At 41.5% G+C, this 21,601-nt stretch overlaps 2 protein-coding genes across 6 annotated transcripts in view; one reads left to right on the top strand and one right to left on the bottom strand.

Annotated features, from left to right (window-relative positions):
• Positions 1–12,765, top strand: part of CENPJ (centromere protein J) — a 110,470-nt gene extending 97,705 nt beyond the window's left edge. For all 4 annotated transcript variants that reach the window (XM_059684162.1, XM_059684164.1, XM_059684165.1 and 1 more), the window contains 6 exons: positions 7,822–7,886; positions 8,195–8,314; positions 10,081–10,221; positions 10,301–10,385; positions 10,469–10,589; positions 12,516–12,765. In XM_059684162.1, coding sequence (XP_059540145.1) covers positions 7,822–7,886; positions 8,195–8,314; positions 10,081–10,221; positions 10,301–10,385; positions 10,469–10,589; positions 12,516–12,708 — 725 coding nt within the window. In that variant the 3' untranslated portion in view covers positions 12,709–12,765. The remainder of the gene's footprint in view (positions 1–7,821; positions 7,887–8,194; positions 8,315–10,080; positions 10,222–10,300; positions 10,386–10,468; positions 10,590–12,515) is intronic.
• Positions 12,766–16,588: 3,823 nt separating this feature from the next.
• The window catches only part of RNF17 (ring finger protein 17), a 157,168-nt gene continuing 152,155 nt past the window's right edge, over positions 16,589–21,601 (bottom strand). For both annotated transcript variants that reach the window (XM_059684174.1, XM_059684175.1), the window contains exons 33-35: positions 20,687–20,822; positions 18,409–18,598; positions 16,589–16,730 (exon numbers count right to left, since the gene is read on the bottom strand). In XM_059684174.1, the coding sequence (XP_059540157.1) occupies positions 16,632–16,730; positions 18,409–18,598; positions 20,687–20,822 (425 nt within the window). In that variant the 3' untranslated portion in view covers positions 16,589–16,631. The remainder of the gene's footprint in view (positions 16,731–18,408; positions 18,599–20,686; positions 20,823–21,601) is intronic.

Below are 21,601 nucleotides of genomic sequence, written 5' to 3' on the forward strand. Positions count from 1 at the left end.
AGGGGTCCCAGATTGCGAGGGGGTGCTGGCTGGGTTGAGGAAACCCCCTCTCCCGTGCACGAATTTCGTGTACCAGGCCTCTATTCCTATATAATAAAAATGCAAATCGACCGAGTGGTGGAACAACCAGTTGCTGTGATGCACACTGACCACAGGGGGCAGAAGCTCAATGCAGAAACTGCCCCTTGGTGGTCAGTGCACTCCCATAGGGGGAGTGCTGCTCAGCCAGAGCTGGGCTCATGGCTGGCGAGCGCAGTGGCAGTGGTGGGAGCCTCTCTCGCCTCCACGGAAATGCTAAGGATGTCTGACTGCCGGCTTAGGCCCGAGGGCTCCCAGACTGTAAAAGGGCACAGCCAGGCTGAGGGACGCCCCGTAAGTGCACGAATTTCATTCACTGGGCCTGTAGTATTGAATTAAAAGTGATGAGAGTGGGCATCCTTATCCTATTCCTGATCTCAGAGGAAAAATTTTCATTATTTTTTCTTTTGTCAGGCACTTTATTTTTAACTAGAAGCCTGTTGCACGAAGATTCACGCAATAGGCCTTCCTTCCCCTGGCTGCTGGCACCGGTTTTCCTCCAGCACCCGGGACCCAGGCCTTTGGTCCGGCCGCAGCGGAGAAGCCAAGCCTCGAGACTAGGCTTCTCTGTTGCGGCCACAGCGAGGCTTGGCTTCAGTCTTTGTTCTGTGCCTTTGTATGCAAATTAACCGCCATCTTTGTTGGGTTAATTTGCATAGTCGGTCTGATTGGCTGGTGGGCATAGTGGAGTGACACCAATTTGCATGTTTCTCTTTTATTAGTGTAGATAATTCTTTACTGTTGAAAGTATTACATATGTCCCCTTTTTTCTCATTGACCCCCTTTGGCCCGCCCCCGCTCCCTGTCCCAGACCCTCACTGTCCCATTGTATGTGTTCATGGGCCATGCATATATGCATACAAGGTCCTTGGAAAACCTTTTTATTTTTCATAATTGAATATATTAGGTGTGGGTTTGTTTGATATGGCCTTTACCATATTGAGGTGTGTTTCTTCTATACACAGTCTGTTGAGGTTCCTTCTAATGAAACTATGTTATATTTTGTCAAATGCTTTTTTCCCTTGCATATATTGAGATAATTGTGGGGTTTTAAATTTTTTTTAAAATTTTTAAATATAATTTTGATTTCACAGAGAAAGGGAGAGGGAAAAAGAGATAGAAACATCAATGATGAGAATTATTGATCGGCTACATTGAGCCTGCAACCCGCAACCCGGGCATATGCCCTGACCGGGAATTGAACCATGACCTCCTGGTTCATAGGTCCATACTCAATCCCTGAGCCATGCTGGCCAGGGTGATCATGTGCCCTTTATCTTTCATTCTATTAATGTGCTATGTTACACTTAATTGATTTGCATATGTTGATCCATCCTTGCATCCCAAGGTTAAATCTCAGTTGGTCATGGTCTATAATATTTTTAATATGTTCTTGAATTTGGTTTGCTAATATTTTGTTGAGAATTTCATGAGGGCTATTGTGTCCTTATTCTGTCCTTATTTGGCTTTGGTTACAGGGTAATGCTGGTCTTGTAGAGTACGTTTGGAAATGTTCCTCATCTTTAATTTTTTGGAAGATTTTGAAAGGGATTGGCATTAGTTCTTTAAATGTTTGGTAGAATTCACCAGTGAAGCTGTCTGGTCCTAAGGTTTTCTGTGTTGGGAGGTTTTTAATTACTGATTCAATGTCTTTACTCGTTCTGTTCAGGTTTTCTGTCTTCCTGATTCAGTCTTGGCAGGATTGTCCCTTGTTTCTAGGAGTGTTTTCACTTTTTTTCTCAGCTATCTTCGCATATAATTGCTCACAGTAGTCACTTATGATCCCGATATGTTTATGTAGTATCAGTTGTAATGTCTCCTCTTTCAATTCTAATTTTATATATTTGAGTTTTTCTTCTTAGTTAGCTAAAGGTTTGTCAGTTTTATCTTTTCAGAAAACCAGCTCTTAGATTTTGTTGATCCTTCTTATTGTTTTTCTGGTCTCATTTATTTCCATTCTGCTCTTTATTATTTTCTTCTGCTAACTCTGGGCTTAATTTGTCCTTATTCTTATTCCTTGGGTTGTAAAGTTAGGTTGTTTGAGATCTTCCTAATTTCTTAATATACACATTTATTATTATAAACTTCCCTCTCACAACTACTTTTGCAGCAACCCATAGGTTTTGGTATGTTGTGTTTCCATTTTCCTTTATTCTGAGATTTAAAAAAATTTCCCTTTTGATTTCTTCTTTGACCCATTGGTTTTTCAGAAGTGTGTTGTTTTCTTCCACATGTTTGTAGATTTTCCAGTTTTCCTCTTATTGTTGATTACTAATTACATACCATTGGGATCAGAAAAGATGAAATGATCTCAATCTTTTTAAATTTGCTAAGGCTTGTTTTGTGTCCTATCATCTGATCTATCCTGGTGAATATTCCATGTGTACTTGAGGAGAATGTGTATTGTGCTGCTGTTGGATGGAATGTTCTATATATGTCTGTTAAATTCATTTGGTCTAAAGCAGTGGTCAGCAAACTCATTAGTCAACAGAGCCAAATATCAACAGTACGATTGAAATTTCTTTTGAGAGCCAAATTTTTTAAACTTAAACTATATAGGTAGGTACACTGTTATTAACTTAATTAGGGTACTCCTAAGCTGGCCTTTGCTAAAAACGTCCTCAGTCTGATTGAGGTACGTTCGCTGAGGTTGACCCCTTCCAACTCTCCCATCCACACTCGTCTTGTATACTTGTTTCATCTAGCTCCTTTCGTTCATCCTCTCTATATGCTTCGAGTAGGTACTTTTGTCACCCACGCACGATTTGCAGACGTGACAAGCACTAACCATTGCACAACGAGACTGCTGACTGACTGGCTCACTCAATTTGTGCATGAATCCCGCGTGCCTCCCCTGCGCTGTGTATCCCGCGGCCCACCTATGCCGCATCTCCCGTTGCCCGACCAACCGACACCCCCCACTTCTTCTAATGCCGCTTCTTCAAAATAGACTCACCCAGGCCGAAAACCGACTTCTGTGCATGGGCCACGAAGTTTCAACCGCACTGTATGCATGCGCCCACACATGGTATTTTGTGGAAGAGCCACACTCAAGTGGCCAAAGAGCCGCATGTGGCTTGCGAGCCGCAGTTTGCCGACCACTGGTCTAAAGTATGGTTCAGTTCCAACATTTCCATGTTGATTTTCTGTCTGGATGATCTATCCATTGCAAAGTGGGGTGTTAAAATCTCCTTTTACCAACAGTTTTGCTTTTCATGACTATATATATATATATAATTGATTTCAGAGAAGAAGGGAGAGGAAGAGAGAGATAGAAACATCAATGATGAGAGAGAATCATTGATCGGCCACCTCCTGCACACCTCCTACTGGGGATCAAGCCTGAAACCCAGGCATGTGCCCTGACCAGGAATTAAACTGTGACCTCCTGGTTCTTAGGTGGTTGCTCAACCACTGAGCCACATCAACTGGGCTTAATGGCTTTTTAAATCCCATCTAGCTATTCTGTGCCTTTTTTAAAAAATATATATTTTATTGATTTTTACAGAGAGGAAGGGAGACAGAGAGTTAGAAACATCGATGAGAGAGAAACATCGATCAGCTGCCTCCTGTACACCCCCTACTGGGGATGTGCCCGCAACCAAGGTACATGCCCTTGACTGGAATCGAACCCGGGACCCTTCAGTCCGCAGGCCGACGCTCTATCCACTGAGCCAAACCGGTCAGGGCAATTCTGTGCCTTTTGATTGGTGACTCTGATCCATTTACATTAGTTGATTATCCTATATAATGAAAGTCTTAATATGCAAATCGACCGAATGGCGGAACAGCTCATCACTGTGATGCGCACTGACCACCAGGGGCAGACACTCAATGCAGGAGCTGCCCCCTGGTGCTCAGTGCGCTCCCACAGGGGAGTGCCGCTCAGCCAGAAGCCGGGCTCATGGCTGGTGAACGCAGCAGTGGTGGCGGGAACCGCTCCTGCCTCCGATGTAGCGCTAAGGAGCAGCGAGCCCGGCTTCTGGCTGAGCAGCGCTCCCACAGGGAGAGTGCTGAGCTCAGCCAGAGGCCAGGCTCATGGCTGGCGAGTGCAGCCGTCGGGTGGTAAGGAGTGAGGGGTCCCAGACTGCAAGAGCCCCGGACTGCGAGAGGGATGTCTGACTGCCAGCTTAGGCCTGATCCCCGGGAGATCGGGCATAAGCTGGCAGGCAGACATCCCCCAAGGGATCCCGGACTGCAAGAGGGTGCAGGCCAGGCTGAGGGACCCCCCCACCCAGTGCACGAATCTTGTGCAATGGGTTTCCAGTCTATCTATTCTAATAAACGGGTAATATGCTAATTAGACCAGATAGACTGGATGTCGTCAGGACGTCCTTCCGGACAAAGCCACGGTGGTGGGGGCCGAGGCAGAGGCGGTTAGGGGTAATCAGGCCAGCAGGCAGAGGCGGTTAGGGGCGATCAGGCAGGCAGGCAGGTGAGCAGTTAGGAGTCAGCGGTCCCGGTTTGCAAGAGGGATGTCCAATTGCTGGCAGTCAGACATCCCCTGAGGGGTCCTGGATTGGAGAGGGTGCAGGCCAGGCTGAGGGACACTGCACCGTCCACCCCACCCCCACCGCACAAATTTTGTGCACCAGGCCCCTAGTATATATTTAAAAGCCTAAGCCACCGAATGACCAGTTGACCAATCGTTATGATGTGCACTGACCACCAGGGGGCAGACGCTCAATGCAGGAGCTGCCCCCTGGTGGCCAGTATCACAGCCAATCTCCACTGGCTGGCCAACCTCCCCCAGGCCCCTCCTCCCACTGGCCAACCTCCCGCAGCCCCTTTCCCCGGCCAGCCAACCTCCCATGGCCCCGATTTGCCCTGATCACCAGCCAGGCTGAGGGTCCCCACCCATGCACGAATTTGTGCACCGGACCTCTAGTTGATATATAAGGACTTACTGCCATCTTATTAATTGCTTTCTAATTGTTTCGTATTTACATTGTTTCTGCTTATCTTTGAAATCAGTGATTTTTCCATCATATATACTGTTTTTCCTTTTTTTGTTGTTTGATGGATCTACTCTAGATTTTTGCTTGCGGTTACCATGAAGCTTACATAATACAGAGATAGTTTGTTTTGTGCTGATAGCAACTGTGCTTCCTTCTCCTTTAAAAGGCTCCAATAAAGGGTCCACCCTTTTACTCCTCCCTTTGTGTTTTGGTATTACAGTTTACCTCTTTTATGCTGTGTATTTGTTAGTGAATTTTACTAACTATAGTTATTTTTAATACTTTTCCTTTAATCTTTATACAATAATCAGTGGTTCTCAACCTTCCTAATGCTGCCACCCTTTAATACAGTTCCTCATATTGTGGTGACCCCCAACCATAAAATTATTTTCGTTGCTACTTCATAACTGTAATTTTGCTACTGTTATGAATCGTAATGTAAATATCTGATATGCAGGATGTATTTTCATTGTTACAAATTGAACATAATTAAAGCATAGTGATTAATCACAAAAACAATATGTAATTATATATGTGTTTTCTGATGGTCTTAGGCGACCCCTGTGAAAGGGTTGTTCGACCCCCAAAGGGGTCGCAACCCACAGGTTGAGAACCGCTCATATAGGATTTTAGAGGAAGAGTGGGGGGGGGGGGGGAGGGAGGGAGGGAAGGGGAGAGAGAGAGAGAGAAAGAGAAAGAGAGAAATTTCAGTTGGTTGCCTCCTGCACATACCCTAACCAATGATTGAACCTGCAACCTGGATATGTGCCCTTACTGGAAATCGAACCTGCCACCTTTTGGTGTATGGGACTACACTCCCAACTAACTAAGCTACACCAGCCAGGGCTGCCTTTTGAGTTTCTACTGAGAAATCCGCTGCTGGCCTAAGGGTTCCCACATAGGTTATTTTTTCCCTCTTGCTGTTTCTAGGAGTTTTTCATTATCATTGATTTTTGACAGTTTCATTATGTGTCTTGGAGAAGTTTTTTTTGCTTGAGATTGTATGGTGCTAGCTTTGTAGACTTGTAGCTCCAAGTCCTTCCCTAGGTTTGAGAAATTCTCAGCTATTATTTTTTAAAATTAAATATTAACTAATTTCTTTAAATTAAATAAGCAGTCTGCCTTCTTCTCCCTTTCTTCTTTGGAAATACCAGTTATTCAAATATTAGCCTAATGGAACCTGACAGCTCTCATTGGCTTTCTTTATACTCTTTTAAACCTTAGTCCCTCTCCTCTTCTAACTGTATTATTTCTATTCAGTTGACAGAGTTACGGGCCAATCACTTGTGGAGTAAAACATCCATGTACAACTTAATTCTGCTCTCCATATAAGTGGATTTTCAAATGTGAATTGAAAATAATGTTGTCCTTTAAACTTGGGTTTGAACTGTGCAGGCCGGTATAGCTTGATTAGTTGGAGTGTTTTATTAGTTGACAGCCTTGGCAAGCACTTTAACTCTCTCTCAACTTTGATTTCCTCTCCTATAAAATGGGGATATTAGTCTTTTCTATGGAAAGTGGGTGTAAAATTTAGAAATGGTGTAGCACAGAGCTCAAACTGTATAGTTTACTTTGCACCTGTCAGGTGGAAGAAGTTTTTTTATCCTGTCTGAAGAGCACTCCTCCTATCCCCAGAACCTTGCCTACCATCTACCTGTTTGCTCAAACTAAAAACCTATTTGTACTTCTTGATTCCTTTTTTCTTTTATCCTTACCTCCCACTTCCATCAATCCCTAAAGTAATTCTTCTGATGTTGGTATTATCTGAATTAAGTAGGTTGAACCATATCGAATTGCTAACATTTGAGACCTGTGAATCAAAGTGGATGCCACATAAGCCCTCTCACATTTCTACCAGCCTCTTCTCTGGACTCTACCTCTAGTCTTCTCTAGTCTGTTCTCCCCAGAGCTTCCAGCATACATTCTAGTTTTTAACATGTAAGTCAGAATCTGGCACTTGCTCAAAACTCTTCAAATTTGTGAATACTTACAATGGCCTGTTGGCATATAGGAAGAACATATTAGAACTTTAATATATTTTTAAAAGTTAACCTTAGTTTGTGGTAGGATGGCAGTAGTGTGTGTATATGCTTATTTTATAACATATTGCAAAGCTATAATAATAAAAGGGCAATATGCTAATTAGACCAAACATCCTTCCAGTTGTCATTCCGGATGTCCTTCTGGACGAAGCCTGGGCCAGAAAGCAGCAGCCTGGGTCCCGGGTGCCTGCCGGTGGCTGGAGGAGGGAAGCCACTGCCAGCAGCCGGGGGAAGGAAATCCTACTCTTGCACAAATTTTCATGCATTGGGCCTCTAGTATAGTATATGATTGGTTTGTTGATCATGATCTAAAAAATTTATAGATTATCTGTTTGGTCTAGATTTTATAATCAGTTAATTTTTCAAGCCAAATTCTATTGTGTCTTATTCTATTACCTGTTCCTCAGACCTAGTCTCTACCTGAAGTCCTCATGGTTGTCTCCACAATACCTGTGGGCCTGTGAGGCTAGTTGAGTATCTATGACTTCCTCTGATTATAAACTCTCAGAGAACAGATACTGTCTTTGTCTTTCTTGGTCACTCAGGACTTCAGTACCTGAATAAATATTTCAACTTATGTAATGAACTCCTGTGAATTAGTAAAGAAAAATATTCAGACTTCCTTAATTAATGAGTAACAGCACTTCACAAAAGAAGGATATGAACTAAATAAGTGTTTAACTATAATGTTAATTTAAAACTTTCAATTAAATATTAAAACTCTGACAATTATATTCTAACAGGCAATCCATCTCGGAGATCCAAGTCTGTGCCTTCTCGTGACTTATGCAGTTTGGATAAGGGACAAGTAAATATATTTTTATATATTCAAACATGACTTAGGCTTAAAGTCAATTAGTTAACTGACATAAGTTTCTAAATGACTTATAAAGGAGGCTTTTTACTTTATATTGCACATGTTTTCTATATAACACCAAACACCGGTCATAGATCCTATAATAGTAGAATCTAGCTGTTTGAAGTATGTTTCAATTTTAGCTGCTTGAAATGTTATTACATGTCCTACAGCAGTGGTCGCCAACCGGTGGTCCGGGAGATCCGAAAGGTTGGCAACCGCTGTCCTACAAGACAGCTGAGAGCCTCTTATCCTTACAGACTGCCACACCCAGGGAGTCTATTGACTCAGTGGATTTCCCAGATCCTGAATATAAAGAGGAGGATGAAAAAGAGGAAAAAGAAGAAATTCAGGGAGAAATCAGTCATCCTGATGGAAAGGTTAGAATTTTAAAAATATTATAAAAAATAAACATGGGTTAAAAGAGAGTTGAAACACTTAGATTCTAAAATAATTGATCTTTAAGACTGTTTATAGAGCTTAAAAATGTTAATACCTTGGGGCATGACCTCAGCTTGAATCTTTGGACTTCTCTAAAAATGCTCAATATAGTCCGGCAGGTGTGGCTCAGTGGTTGAGTGTCAACCTGTGAACCAGGAGGTTACTTCAATTCCCAGTTAGGGCACATGCCCAGGGTTGCAGTTTGATCCCCAGTAGGGGGCATGCAGGAGGCAGCCGATTGATGATTCTTTCCTATTCTCTCTCATCATTGATGTTTCTCATCATTGATGTTTCTATCACTCCCTCCCTCTCTGTAATCAATAAAAATATATATTTTAAAAAATGCTGAATATACAATATGCATTAGTTGCCATTTCTAGTTTAGAAATGCAGCAAAAGGAAGAACAGAGTCCCTTTGTCCAAACCCTTTATTCTTCCTCAGTACGCAGCTAAAAGCCTCAGCCTCCCTGCAGCCTTTCCTGAATGTGTCCTGGACCAGGCGCCTCTTTCCATTGTCAGCCTGCAGTTTTCTCCCTGTGCCTAGGAAAGGTTGTGAGCATGCAAGCTGCTGCCTGGCTGGGTGTTCCAACTTGAAGAGAGAATGAGAAGGGAAAGGATATAAACAGAGCTTGTTCCTGGGGAGGTGATAAGGGAATTTTTACTCAGCTTTATGGAAAACTTTTCCAAATACTCTAATCTGATTCATTTTAATTGAAGTTAATCTTAAGGCCAGAGTTCATTGCTAGTCTTGAGGAATGAGAGAAGGACAAAGAACAATTCAAAAGGAAGTAATAGGTAGACTTTTCCTGTACAAACTCTGCTTTAGAGAAACAAACTGTTGATGAGGAAAGCCTTTATGTTGTAGAAGAATTCCAGCTAATAAATGGAAAGGGAATGAGAAAATTAAGGAATCATCAGATTTCCACCTCTGATGAAGGAAAGGATCTAGGCAGCAGTCATCAGTGACTTCGGAAACCCTAGGTGAAAGGTTGATGGGCTTCATGGCAGACCTGGCTGATGCGACCCAGTTAGTGCTGTGGCCATAGAAAGCTCACAGCAGCACCTACAAAGTATTCGTGTCAGAATAATTCAACTAGAAGTTAATCGAGCCTCTATCTAACTCCTAGTTTTTTAGGAAATACAGGGGCAAAGAGAAACATGTTAGATATACCATCTTGGGAAAGCAGCCAAATCTGGAACGTAGGAAATTATACCTGTTCAGTGATGCAGTTCCTTCAACAATTGGCATGAGGGTGGCTGTTGAAATTTCAGACATAGCAACTAAGTGTGTGGACCTGGTTTTGATCCTGATTCAAATGAACTATAAAAAGCCTTTGTGAATTTAGGAAAAACAGTGTAGATGGTTATATGGTGAAGGAATGGTAGTTTGTTAGGGGTGATAATGGTTTTAGTATGTTAATAAAAATCCTTTCATTACTGGTATTTATTGAAGTGATTATAGGTGGTATCTGCAGTTTACTTTAAAAAGCTCCACCAAGAAGTTTGTTTGAGGGAATAAGGGAAATAAAGATGGTGATGTGTTGATAAGTGAAGTTGATTATGAGTTGAAAAACATTCTCTCAAAAGGAAAGTTAATATTTTTATGAAAAATTTCAAAGTAGGCAATTAGGAAGAGAATGAGGGCTATTTTGTCACATGGTCTCAGGAGGACATCTTATATTAATAATGTTTTCCTTTTTTGTAGATAGAGAAGGTTTATAAGGATGGGTGCTGTGTTATATTGTTTCCAAATGGAACTCGAAAAGAAGTGAGTGCAGATGGAAAGACTGTCACTGTCACTTTCTTCAATGGTGATGTAAAGCAGGTCATGCCAGATGAGAGAGTGGTAGGTTTCCTCAGGGCTTGTTTTATCTGTAGTGTAAACATCTCTGAAGAAAAGGCATAGTGACTCTGTGTCTTTACAGATCTACTACTACGCAGCCGCCCAGACCACTCACACCACTTACCCTGAAGGACTAGAAGTCTTGCATTTCTCAAGTGGACAAATAGGTAAAAACTTGCCCTGCCCTCTCCTTATTAAATTATGCCCTTCCTTTAAAAATAAAATATTTATAGTAACCTTTTTAAAACAGAAAAACACTTTCCAGATGGAAGAAAAGAAATCACGTTTCCTGACCAGACTATCAAAAATTTATTTGCTGATGGACAAGAAGAAAGCATTTTCCCAGATGGTACAATTGTCAGAGTACAACGGTATGATACCTGTTAAATTTGTTTCTAGATTTTTCTAGTTTGCATGGTTCAACTTTTATTACCAGTTGAATTTTTAAAATCTTAAGACATTTTGTCATGGCAAATGTTTCCCAGTGGTTAGAGTGTCTGCCTACTTACAGAAGGGTCTGGGGTTCAATTCCCAGTCAAGGGCACATACCTGGGTTGTGGATTCTCTCCCTGTCCCTGGTTGTGGTGTGTGCGGGAAGCAACCAAAGTGTCTCACATTGATGTTTTTCTCTCCCCCATTACCCCAAACCTTTCTTTTCACTCTCTCTGAAAAGCAATGGAAAAAATACCCTTGGGTGAGGATTAACAATCCTATATAATAAAGCCCTAATATGCAAATCGACTGAAAGGCAGAAGGACGGATCACTATGACACACATTGACCACCAGGGGGCAGATGCTCAACTCAGGAGCTGCCCCCTGGTGCTCAGTGCATTCCCACAGGGGGAGCACCGCTCAGCCAGAAGCCGGGCTCATGGCCAGTGGTGGTGGTAGGAGCTTCTCCCACTTCCGCAGCAGCGCTAAGGACCCCTTGGGGGATCTATGCCTGTAGGCGGACATCCCCCAAGGGGTCCCGGACTGTGAGAGGGTGCAGGCTGGGCTGAGGGGACCCACCCCCTCCCCCAGTGCACAAATGTCATGCACCAGGCCTCTAGTAAATAAATAAAATCTTTAAACATTTGTGTAAATCACTGACAATTTCAGTGAGTTAGAAGTGAGCAAAGACACATAGCAGATGAGAAGTGTTCTTAGCCTTTTGGAGTTAGAACTAGTTTGAGAGAAACATCCTATTATATAAACCAATCCTCAAGACGAAAAAAGAGTCTATACAGCACTTTAGGAAAGAAGAATGGCAATTAGTTGTTTATAAATAAATTTGGTGAAATTTGAAAACAGTGAATGAGACCCAGAAGGAAAAGCTGCCCTGACAGTTTTAAGGATGATCCAACAATGGCCGCCGTGTTTAAGCCAGACTTTCTCCTTTCACTTATGTCTTCATTTTCATGACCTTCTTGTCACCTTGTAAGCACTTTTCTCCTCTGGCCACCCTGACCCCATTCTTTAAAGTCAACACCCTTGAATGTCCAGTTTCTAGAAGTTAGAAAATTCTATAACTGACTTCTTAGTGTAATGAGTATCATGTATCACCATTTTAATTCAAACCATGGTGAAGGTCTGTCAACCTTCTTCTCCTAGACTTCAGGACCTAGAGTGATAGTTAAGCACCCATTAACATGAATACAACTAACACATAGATGCATTGAACTTGAATTCTATGATATAAACTTGCCCCCCCCCCCCCAAAAAAAGTAGAAACATGAATTCTTTATCTGGTGTTAAGTAAATAGCAATTTGTTCCTAAACTGGGGGAAAATCTTATGTGTATATTACACTTTGAATGTTTATGAAAACTCCTTGGACTCATCTCTCTGTCTTCAGGTATTAACTCCTGGCCAATTTTTTTTTCCCTCTGTACTCATATCCCTGTGTGAATGTTCCAGACACACAGTCAAGCAGTCAACTTGGTATTAACTATTTTCCTTACTCTGCTTCATCACTGGCTTCAGGTCTGATCATGCCCTTTTCCTTCTCTGGCCTGATGCAAACAAACACTCAGGTGGCTTTTAACTTTATGTAAAGAATAATGTCAAAACTGAAAGCCATATTTTAATACAGTGCCTAGTTTTCTTAAAGGCAGAATACATATTAATTAAAAAACAAAACAAACCTAAGCATTTTGTGGTGAATGCATCATTTTAAAAAAGCTTTTTATGGATACATTTAAGTGCTAATCTGATAACTGGAATTATCCCCCTATAGCAGGAATACTGGAAGAATTTGCAAAGAAGATTTGTGCAGAGAAAGGGATACAAAATTAAATTCTATTTTAAATTTACAGAGATGGCAGAAAAATCATAGAGTTTAATAATGGCCAGAGAGAACTACACACTGCCCAGTTCAAGAGACGGGAGTATCCAGATGGCACTGTTAAAACTGTCTATGCAAATGGTCATCAAGAAACAAAATACACATCTGGTCGAGTAAGAGTTAAAGACAAGGATGGTAATGTTCTAATAGATACAAAATTGTAATAATCCTGTGGGTGTGAGTAATCATGAAATAACACTAACTTGATTTCTTGTTAAAAATGTACATTTCTTGTGGATTTTGTGGTTTAATTTATATATATGTAGTGTGTGTGTATATATAAATGAAAAAGATTGTTTGAATATAAAATAAAATGTATAGCTTTTCATAATGTTTGAAATGTATAAGGACAGCTTTCATTTTTAATTCTCCTACTCTGTTAACACCTAAGGAAAGACTATTATTGTTATAAACTGTATAAACTTTAAAAATAAGTAGGTGCTTTTATTGGTTGGAGATCCTTATTAAAAAAAAAAAAAAAACAAGTATGCCCAGCTGGGTGGCGCATCTTCTCTAAAAAAATCAAATATATCCTCAGGTGAGGATTTTTTTAAAAAAAAGTACAAGATACACAATATTGCATAGCGTTTCCACGACATTAGCCACAGAACAAGGACTTGTACAGAAAATCTACACGAGTAAGCATTTTACTAGTCAAAATATTACTAGGTATAATTAGTACAAAAATTAAAGCATTTTATCTGTTACAGAGGTTCTTTAATTGTAATGAAATGAGAAAGAAAATAGGTAAAAGTTCATTCTTTGAGGACAGATGAACTGAGTGAAGAGAAAGCAGTTATAATGAGTAGTTACACTGTAACTGGTCAAAATGTAACACTTGAGACTGGAGGGGGCATAGCTGATTGGCTACAGGTGCCTATATGTTATGACCTACTAGAGGCCTGGTGCACGAATTCGTGCACGGGTGGGGTCCGGCCGGCCTGCCCTGATGGGGGCCCATTGGGCCAGTGTGGGGGAGGGGCTGCAGGCAGTTGGCCAGCCGGCCCCACCCCTGACCAGGGTGGGAGGGTGATCGGGGGTGGGGCCGGTCAGGGGGAGGGGCTGTGAGCAGTTGGCGGCCAGCCCCGCCCGATTGGATTGTTGGGGGCTGATTGGGGCCTGGATCAGGCTGGTTGGCTGCCACAGTGCACGTCATAGCCACTGGTCGTTCTGCCATTCCAGTCGCTGGCCTTTTATATATATACTAGAGGCCCGGTGCACAAAAATTTGTGCACTCAGGGGGGGAAGGGGGTCCCTCAGCCCGGCCTGTGCCCTCTCGCAGTCTGGGACCCCTCGGGAGATAACAACCTGCTGGCTTAGGCCTGCTCCCGGGTGGCAGAGGGCAGGCCCAATCCCTAGGTGCAGCCCCTGGTCGGGCTCAGAGCAGGGCTGATTGGGGAATTGGGGCGCTGCCCCTGTCATGCACAGAGCAGGGCGGATCGGGAGGTTGCAATGCCACCCTCAGTCACGCTCAGGGTAGGGCCGATTGGGGGGTTGGGCACCGGCCCCTGTCACACTCAAGGCAGGGTCGATGGGGAGGTTGCGGCGCCACCCCCTGTCACGCACAGAGGAGGGCCGATCAGGGGGTTGGGGCGCTGCCCCCTGTCACTCACAGAGCAGGGCCCATCAGGGGGGGTTGGGGCTCCGTACCCTGTCACGCACAGAACAGGGTCGATCAGGGGGTTGGGGAGCTCCCCCGTCACGCACAGAGCAGAGCCTATAGGGGAGTTGGGGCACCATCCCCTGTCACACACAGAGCAGGGCCAATCAGGGGGTTGGGGCGCTGCCCCCTGTCACGCACAGAGCAGGGCGGATCAGGGGGTTGGGGCACCGCCACTCTCACACTCAGGGCAGGGCCAATGGGGAGGTTATGGCTCTACCCCGTCACACACAGAGCAGGGCCTGTGGGGGTGGGGGTTGGGGCGCCGCACCCTGTCACACACAGAGCGGCAGGGCGATCAGGGGGTTGGGGAGCTCCCCCCTATCAGGCACAGAGCAGGGCTGATCAGGGGGTTGGGGTGCCTTCCCCTGTCACGAACAGAGCAGGGCGGGTAGGGAGGTTGTGGCCCCGCCCCCTGTCACACACAGAGCCGCAGAGCGATCAGGGGGTTTGGGCTCTGCCTCGTCACACTGATCCCGGTGCCGGGAGGCCTCTCAGCTCCGCTGATCCCAGTGCTGGGAGGCCTCGCGGCTCCACTGATCCCGGTGCTGGGAGGCATATTACCCTTTTACTATATAGGATAGAGGCCTGGTGCACGGGTGGGGATGGCGTTCCAACCAACTGAGCAACTTGGCCAGGGCTGCAATGACTTTTTTTTTTAAAGCTTAATGTATTAATTTCAGGTGATTTAAGAAATTAATATGGTGAAAACTTTTCAAAGAAAATAAAAGATATATTACCTCAGGATAGAGAAGAATTGTTTTGTTTTTGTTTGTTAATCCTTCATGTGAGGATATTTTTTCCATTGATTTTTTAGAGAGAGTGGAAGTGGTGGGGGAAAAAGAAAGGGAAACATCGATTTGAGAGAGACACATCCATTGGTTGGCTCCCACATGCACCCTGACTGGGGATAAAACCTGCAACCCAGGAATTGAACTCGTGACCCTTTGGTGTGATGGCCAATGCTCTAACCACTGAGCACATGGGCCAGGGGGAGAAGGATTTTTAAATAAGACATAGAAAGCCACAAAAAAGTGACAGGAAGATTCCAAAGCCTGGCCAGTGTGGGTCAGTGGTTGAACGTTGACCTATGAACCAGGAGGTCACCGTTTGATTTCCTGTAAGAGCACATGCCCGGGTTGTGGGCTACATCCCCAGTAGAGGGCATGCAGGAGGCAGCCAATCAATGATTCTCTCTCATCATTGATGTTTCTATCTCTTGCTCCCTCTCCCTTCTCAAATCAATAAAAATATTTTTTTAAATGCCACAAAAAATAGTAATAAGCCACAAACTCAGAAAAGATACATATACTTGACAAAGGATTCAATATCCAGAATGTATAAAGAATCCTACAAATCAGTAAGATAATTACAAACAATTCAATAGAAAAATGGACAAAGGATATGAACAAATAAGTGACTATAATGGGCTACCTTTTAATACTTGTACCATACACTGCAAATAATTGTCTGGCCACAGCATGTGTTGGTAAAGAACTCATGATGGAGTAAACTGGTAAAATCCCCTTTTGGAAAGCAATTATCCATGACCTTGTACTACTAATACACTAGAAAACCACCCACATGTACACAAGGGCTCCTACAGAAGAATACTTGTAACTGAGAAAAAACTGGTAACAACTTAAAAATATCTAGCAACAGAATAAATTATGTACACAGATGGACATAATAAAGTGAATAAAATATACCAATACGGATAAACAACGGAAATAAAATAGGAAAGTAACGGTAATTGTGTGGCACTGCACACATTTAAAAATATACAGAGTAACACTTTGTTTAGGGATGCATTCATAGACAGTAAAAAATTATAAAGATCTATATAAGAATGATAAACACCCAATTCATAGTAGTGTTCACCTCTACAGGGAAGAGAATGGAGAAGGGGTACTACATGTGCCCACAACTGTACTGATAATATCTTTTCTAATATACATTAATTATAAACGGAACTAAAATGTCTTTTCCCCATGGGTCTAAAATATTTCAAAATTATAGGAATACAAAATTTTTGAAAGCAAATATTTATTAACTATTTTCCAAACAATAACAATTCAACATGGTAGGGGGAAAATAGGGAGCCACCATTATTGCAGAACAAGTAAAGAAAAACAAGCCTGAAATGGTCTACATACAACAGAAAACTTTCTCCTGGGCTGTATACCTGAAAAACAAAATGTGTGTTATTTAAACCTTTGCTTAATGTTAATGTTCAAGTCTAGTTCCTGAATCACTTGTTACTTTATGTGAATGGATAAAGACAAAGCTCTTACTGAGCTCTGTTGCCATTCCTTTGAGAAATCAAGAAAAGTCTAAAGGTGCCTTTATGGGCAACTTAGCCTTAATTTTGTCTATACTAGTCACCTACTTTATGCCAACTATACAGGTAAACAAGTCACACTTACATCATTCATCTCGCTCTGCGAGCCCCATTTCTACTAATGACATATGAACTGGATACTGTTCATCTTCATACAGTGTCACTATTTGTTCTGGTGCCCGAGCCTAAAATTAAGAAGCAGTTGTCAAGAAAACACAATAATGTCTTTGCTGCCTTTCCCCTCCTACGTCTGGCAGGGAGGAAAACACATTCTCAAGCTTATTTATGATTTATACTCTGTACTTTTAAAAGGCATATAATGGTTTCCTACTAATCATATTTTTTTTTTCATCCTTCTACTTTATTTAAAATGAAACTCCTCCACAAACTTTTCCTAGATTGAGCCAACAGGCTTAAAAAACCCTACTACTCTTGTTAAAATTTATTTACATTCTACACATTAAGCATTATACCTCTATGTAGAAACTGACCAAACTTTGACAGAGGTGAATAAATATGTATCTCTAAGAATACTCACTTGCCCTGTTTCTTTCAGGGGTTTCTTGAGAGAAACTGTACAAGCTATTTACACCATTCTGCACAGATAGGAGCTGGATACATACAGGTTTTTTGTTTGTTTGTTTGTTTGTTTGTTTGTTTGTTTCGAAAAACACGTTCTAGTTCACAGCACTGTTTCATTAAAACCTCATTCTTGTCACGACCAAAACATCAGGAATCCCAAAATCTTGGGTCCCCAAATCAGAAGTTTGGGTGAAACAACAATGTGAGGGTTGGGATGAATTGAAGAGAATGTTTCCATCTAAAAGGGTTGTTGCTGCCGAAACCGGTTTGGCTCAGTGGATAGAGCATCGGCCTGTGGACTGAAAGGTCCCGGGTTCGATTCTGGTCAAGGGCATGTACTTGGGTTGCGGGCACATCCCCAGTAGGAGATGTGCAAGAGGCAGCTGATCGATGTTTCTCTCTCATCGATGTTTCTAACTCTCTATTTCTCTCCCTTCCTCTCTGTAAAAAATCAATAAAATATATTTAAAAAATAAATAAATAAATAAAAATAAAAGGGTTGTTGCTGCACCTCTGACTGCCATTCGGAAGGGAGAGCTAGGGTTCCTTTACTTTATAATACTTAGAAGTCAGAAGTATAGACTTTTTTGGGGGAGGGGGGTAAAATTTTCCAGTTTTAAGACAGCACTATATAAAACATGCATGCAGGCTGGATTCTGCCTATGGGCTGCCCTTTATGACATGCTAACCTCTAAAGAAGAAAGCACATTTACACCAACCACCACCTTAAGTTTTTTATTTTGATATAGATTCTACTGCATCACATAATCCAAAATGAGTATAGTTATGATATTAGTAAAATTCAAGCCTTTCTATGATTGATCAGAATCCCCCTCTGGTCTTTCCTACTCATCTGCTAGGATGCAGTGTGAATGTCACTTCCCTGACCTACTTTTCAATGTAAGTACTGGAGTGCCTACTAAGGAGGAGCTCAATAGCATATCCCCATTATTTCTGCTGCTTATACTGCCCCCGCCCCAAAGTTAGCTTATCTTACAGGACTTACTTCATTCTGCCTCATTAATTAGTGGTTTGCATGTTTTCCTTATTGACTCATCAGTTCCTTGATTATACAGACTTGATCACTTTTATCTTAGTCATAACATCACTAAGACATTTTAGTAAGTCTTAAAATTAATCCAATAGTATTTACAGCTTTATGTACCTTAATTAAAGCATTTTTGCAACCAGAGTTGAACAGATAGAAAGCACTTTAGAAAGTTAATAGGGACCCTAGAAATAGCTTGAAAAGGATTTTGGCAAATTAAGACAGATATTTACCATGGAAGAAGCATAAAGTTGTTTTCCTTGAAGACAGTCTATCATAGCCCACAAAGCTTCCATGCTCCATTTGGGACAATATGGTATTCTTGTCTTTCCTGAATCTTTTAAGGGAGGTTTAAATCCTGCCAATAGAACCTTTATGGCTCGGGCTGGGTACTGCATAAGGTGAAGAGGAATCTGACGTAGTCTGTCACAAAAGAAATTCTTAAAATGTTTAGAATGTTACAATTAAAATTCTCTAATAGCTAAAACTGTAAAACAGGAAGTTGGATTTTGCAATGATTTCTTGGATATGACACTAAAAGCACAGGCAATGAAGGGGGAAAAAAGGACTACATCAAATTAAAAACTGCAAAGGAGCCCTGGCCAGTGTTGCTAAGTGGTTAGAGTGTCAGCCCGTGCACCAGAGGGTCGCAGGTTTGATTCCTGGTGAAGGGGACATAGCTGGGTTGCAGGTTTCATCCTAGACTGGTCAGGGCATATGCAGGAGGCAAACAATTCCTGTGTTTTACATCGATGTTTCTCTCTTTCTTCCCCTTCCTTTGTCCCTCCCTTCCACTCTAAAGATCAATGGAAAAAATATCCTTGGGTGAGGATTAACAAAAAAAACCCAAAAAACCAAAAAACCTGCAAAGGGCACAACAGTGAAAAGGCAACTTACAGAAAGAATGAGAGTAAACATATATTAAAAAATAGACATTTCTTCAATGAAGATATATAAATGGCCAACACACATGAAAAGATTCTCAGCATCACTAATCATTAGGGAAGTGCAAATGAAAGCCACTAATGCCATACCACCTCACACCCATTAGGATGACCACTAACTATCACACAAAAAAGTGTTGGGGAGGATGTGAAGAGAAACTGGAACCCTTGGGACACTCAGTGGGAATTTTAAATGATACAGCTGTTACAGAAAACAGTTTGGTGGTTTCTCCAAATACTAAAAATAGAATGAGCATATGACCCAGCAATTGCACTTCTGGGTACATATCCCAAAGAACTGAAAGCAGAGTTCTAAAAGTTATCTGTACACCTATAGCAGCATTATTCACAATAACCAAAAGGTAGAATCAACCTAAGTACCACTGATGGATGAATGGATACATACAATGTAGTATTATACATACAATTTAGCATTGAAAAGGAACAAAATTCTGACACATGCTTCAACTTAGATGAACCCTGAGAACATTATACTCAGTGAAATATGCTAGTCACAAAAATCAATACTTATATTAGATATCTACAATAGTCAAATTCATACAGACAGGAGAATGGTGGTTGCCAGAGGCTGGGTAAAGGGGGATGGGAATTTCTATTTAATGGGTACAGAGTTTCAGTTTTGCAAAATGAAAACATTTCTGGAGATTGGTTGCACAATGTAAGTATGATTAACACTACTTAAGTATACATTTAAAATTGGTTAAGATGGCAAATTTTGTGACACCTGTATTTTACCACAATTTTAAAAGATATTACAAACAACAACAAACCCCCCAGAAAACAGGGAATGGTTAGGATGTGGAGAAATTGGAACCCTTATATATTTCTAGTGGGAATTTAAAATGATACAGCAGTTATGGAAGTTTGGCAGCTGTATCATTTTATCAAAAAGTCAAACAGAATTACTGTATGGCCCAGCAATTTATATAACTGAAAACAGGAACTCCAACAGCTACTTGTAATGTTCAGTGCAGCATTATTCACAACAGCCAATAGATGAAAACAACCAAGTATCCAACAGATGAAATGAACAAAATGTGGTATATACATACAATGGTATGTTATCCACAAAAATAATGAAATTCTGATACATGCAATAATTGGATGAACTCTGAAAACATTACTCTAAGTAAACTAAGATACTAAAAAACAAATATCGTATGATTAGACTTGTATGAGGTAGAATATACGATAGCAGGAGCTGTGGGAATGGGAATGGAATGTTACTGTTTAATGGCTACAGATTTTGTTTGGGATTTATGAAAAAGTCCTGAGAAGTGGATGGTGGTAATGGTGGCACAACACTGTGAATGTACTTAATGACAATTAATTGTATACTTTAAAATGGCTAAAATGATAAGTTTGTTTTACCGCAACAACAACAAAAAAAACTTACATTAAAAAAAATCCCAGTATCTGAACAGCTTTAAGGTATTTTCTTTAAGAGGCAAAATCTTCCCAATAATTATTTAAAACAAAACAAAAATAATAAAAGAAAAAAAAGGAAACTAAGAATCCTAATTCAAATAAGTTGACTTTTTAAAACCTGTTTATCGTCAGCTTTTCAGTTGATCCGTAATCCACAAATTGAACCAGGATGGCTAGAGGATTAAATTCTTTAATGGAAACAATCTTTGCTCTATACCATAAGCCATCATCATATTCCGCAAGGCAAGGCATTTCTGGAAAGACAGAACAAGGGAAAAATCACATTGCCCTTTATTTTGTCAATTTTTTTTTCAAAACACAGTAAAGTACTAAGAAAATGCAATCACCGTATATCCATTATTCAGAATTAAACACTCAACAATTAGCTGTATGTTGGCTTGTGCTCTTTTCTGTTTAGACTTTATAAACTTTGAAGAAAGGCATTCTCCCATGCTTATGGTTCCTAGTCCTGCTGTTGCCCAGGGCTTATGTCACCTTTCCACAGTCCCCACCTCTATATTCCCCAAATCCTGTTTCATTTGGACCATCATTTTCTGCAAAGGATAATAAAACAGTTTCTGCTATTCCTGCTTTCAAATTTGTGCCTCTACCAACTTCTCTATAAAACCCACAACCTAGGTATGTGCACTGACTGGGAATGGAACCTGAAACCTTTTGGTGTATGGGACAATGCTACAACCAAAGGAACCACCTGGCCAGGGATAGGCCTTTTTAAAAAAAAAAAAAAAATAATTCTTTATTGTTACAAGTATTACATGTCCCCCTTTTTCCCCCATTGACCCCCTCCAGCCTGCCCCCTCCCCAGGCCTTCAGCACCCTATTGCCTGTGTTCATGTGTTATGCATATATGCATACAAGGTCTTTGGTGAATTACCTTCCACCCACCCACCCTCCTCCACCTTCCCTCTGAGATTCCACACACTGTTCCATGCTTCCATGTCTCTGGATCCACTCTGTTCATCAGTTAACTTTGTTACTTAGATTCCACATATGAGTGAGATCATGTGATACT

Source organism: Myotis daubentonii, chromosome 2 (genome assembly GCF_963259705.1).
Source record: "Myotis daubentonii chromosome 2, mMyoDau2.1, whole genome shotgun sequence".
Taxonomy (NCBI): Eukaryota; Metazoa; Chordata; class Mammalia; order Chiroptera; family Vespertilionidae; genus Myotis; species Myotis daubentonii.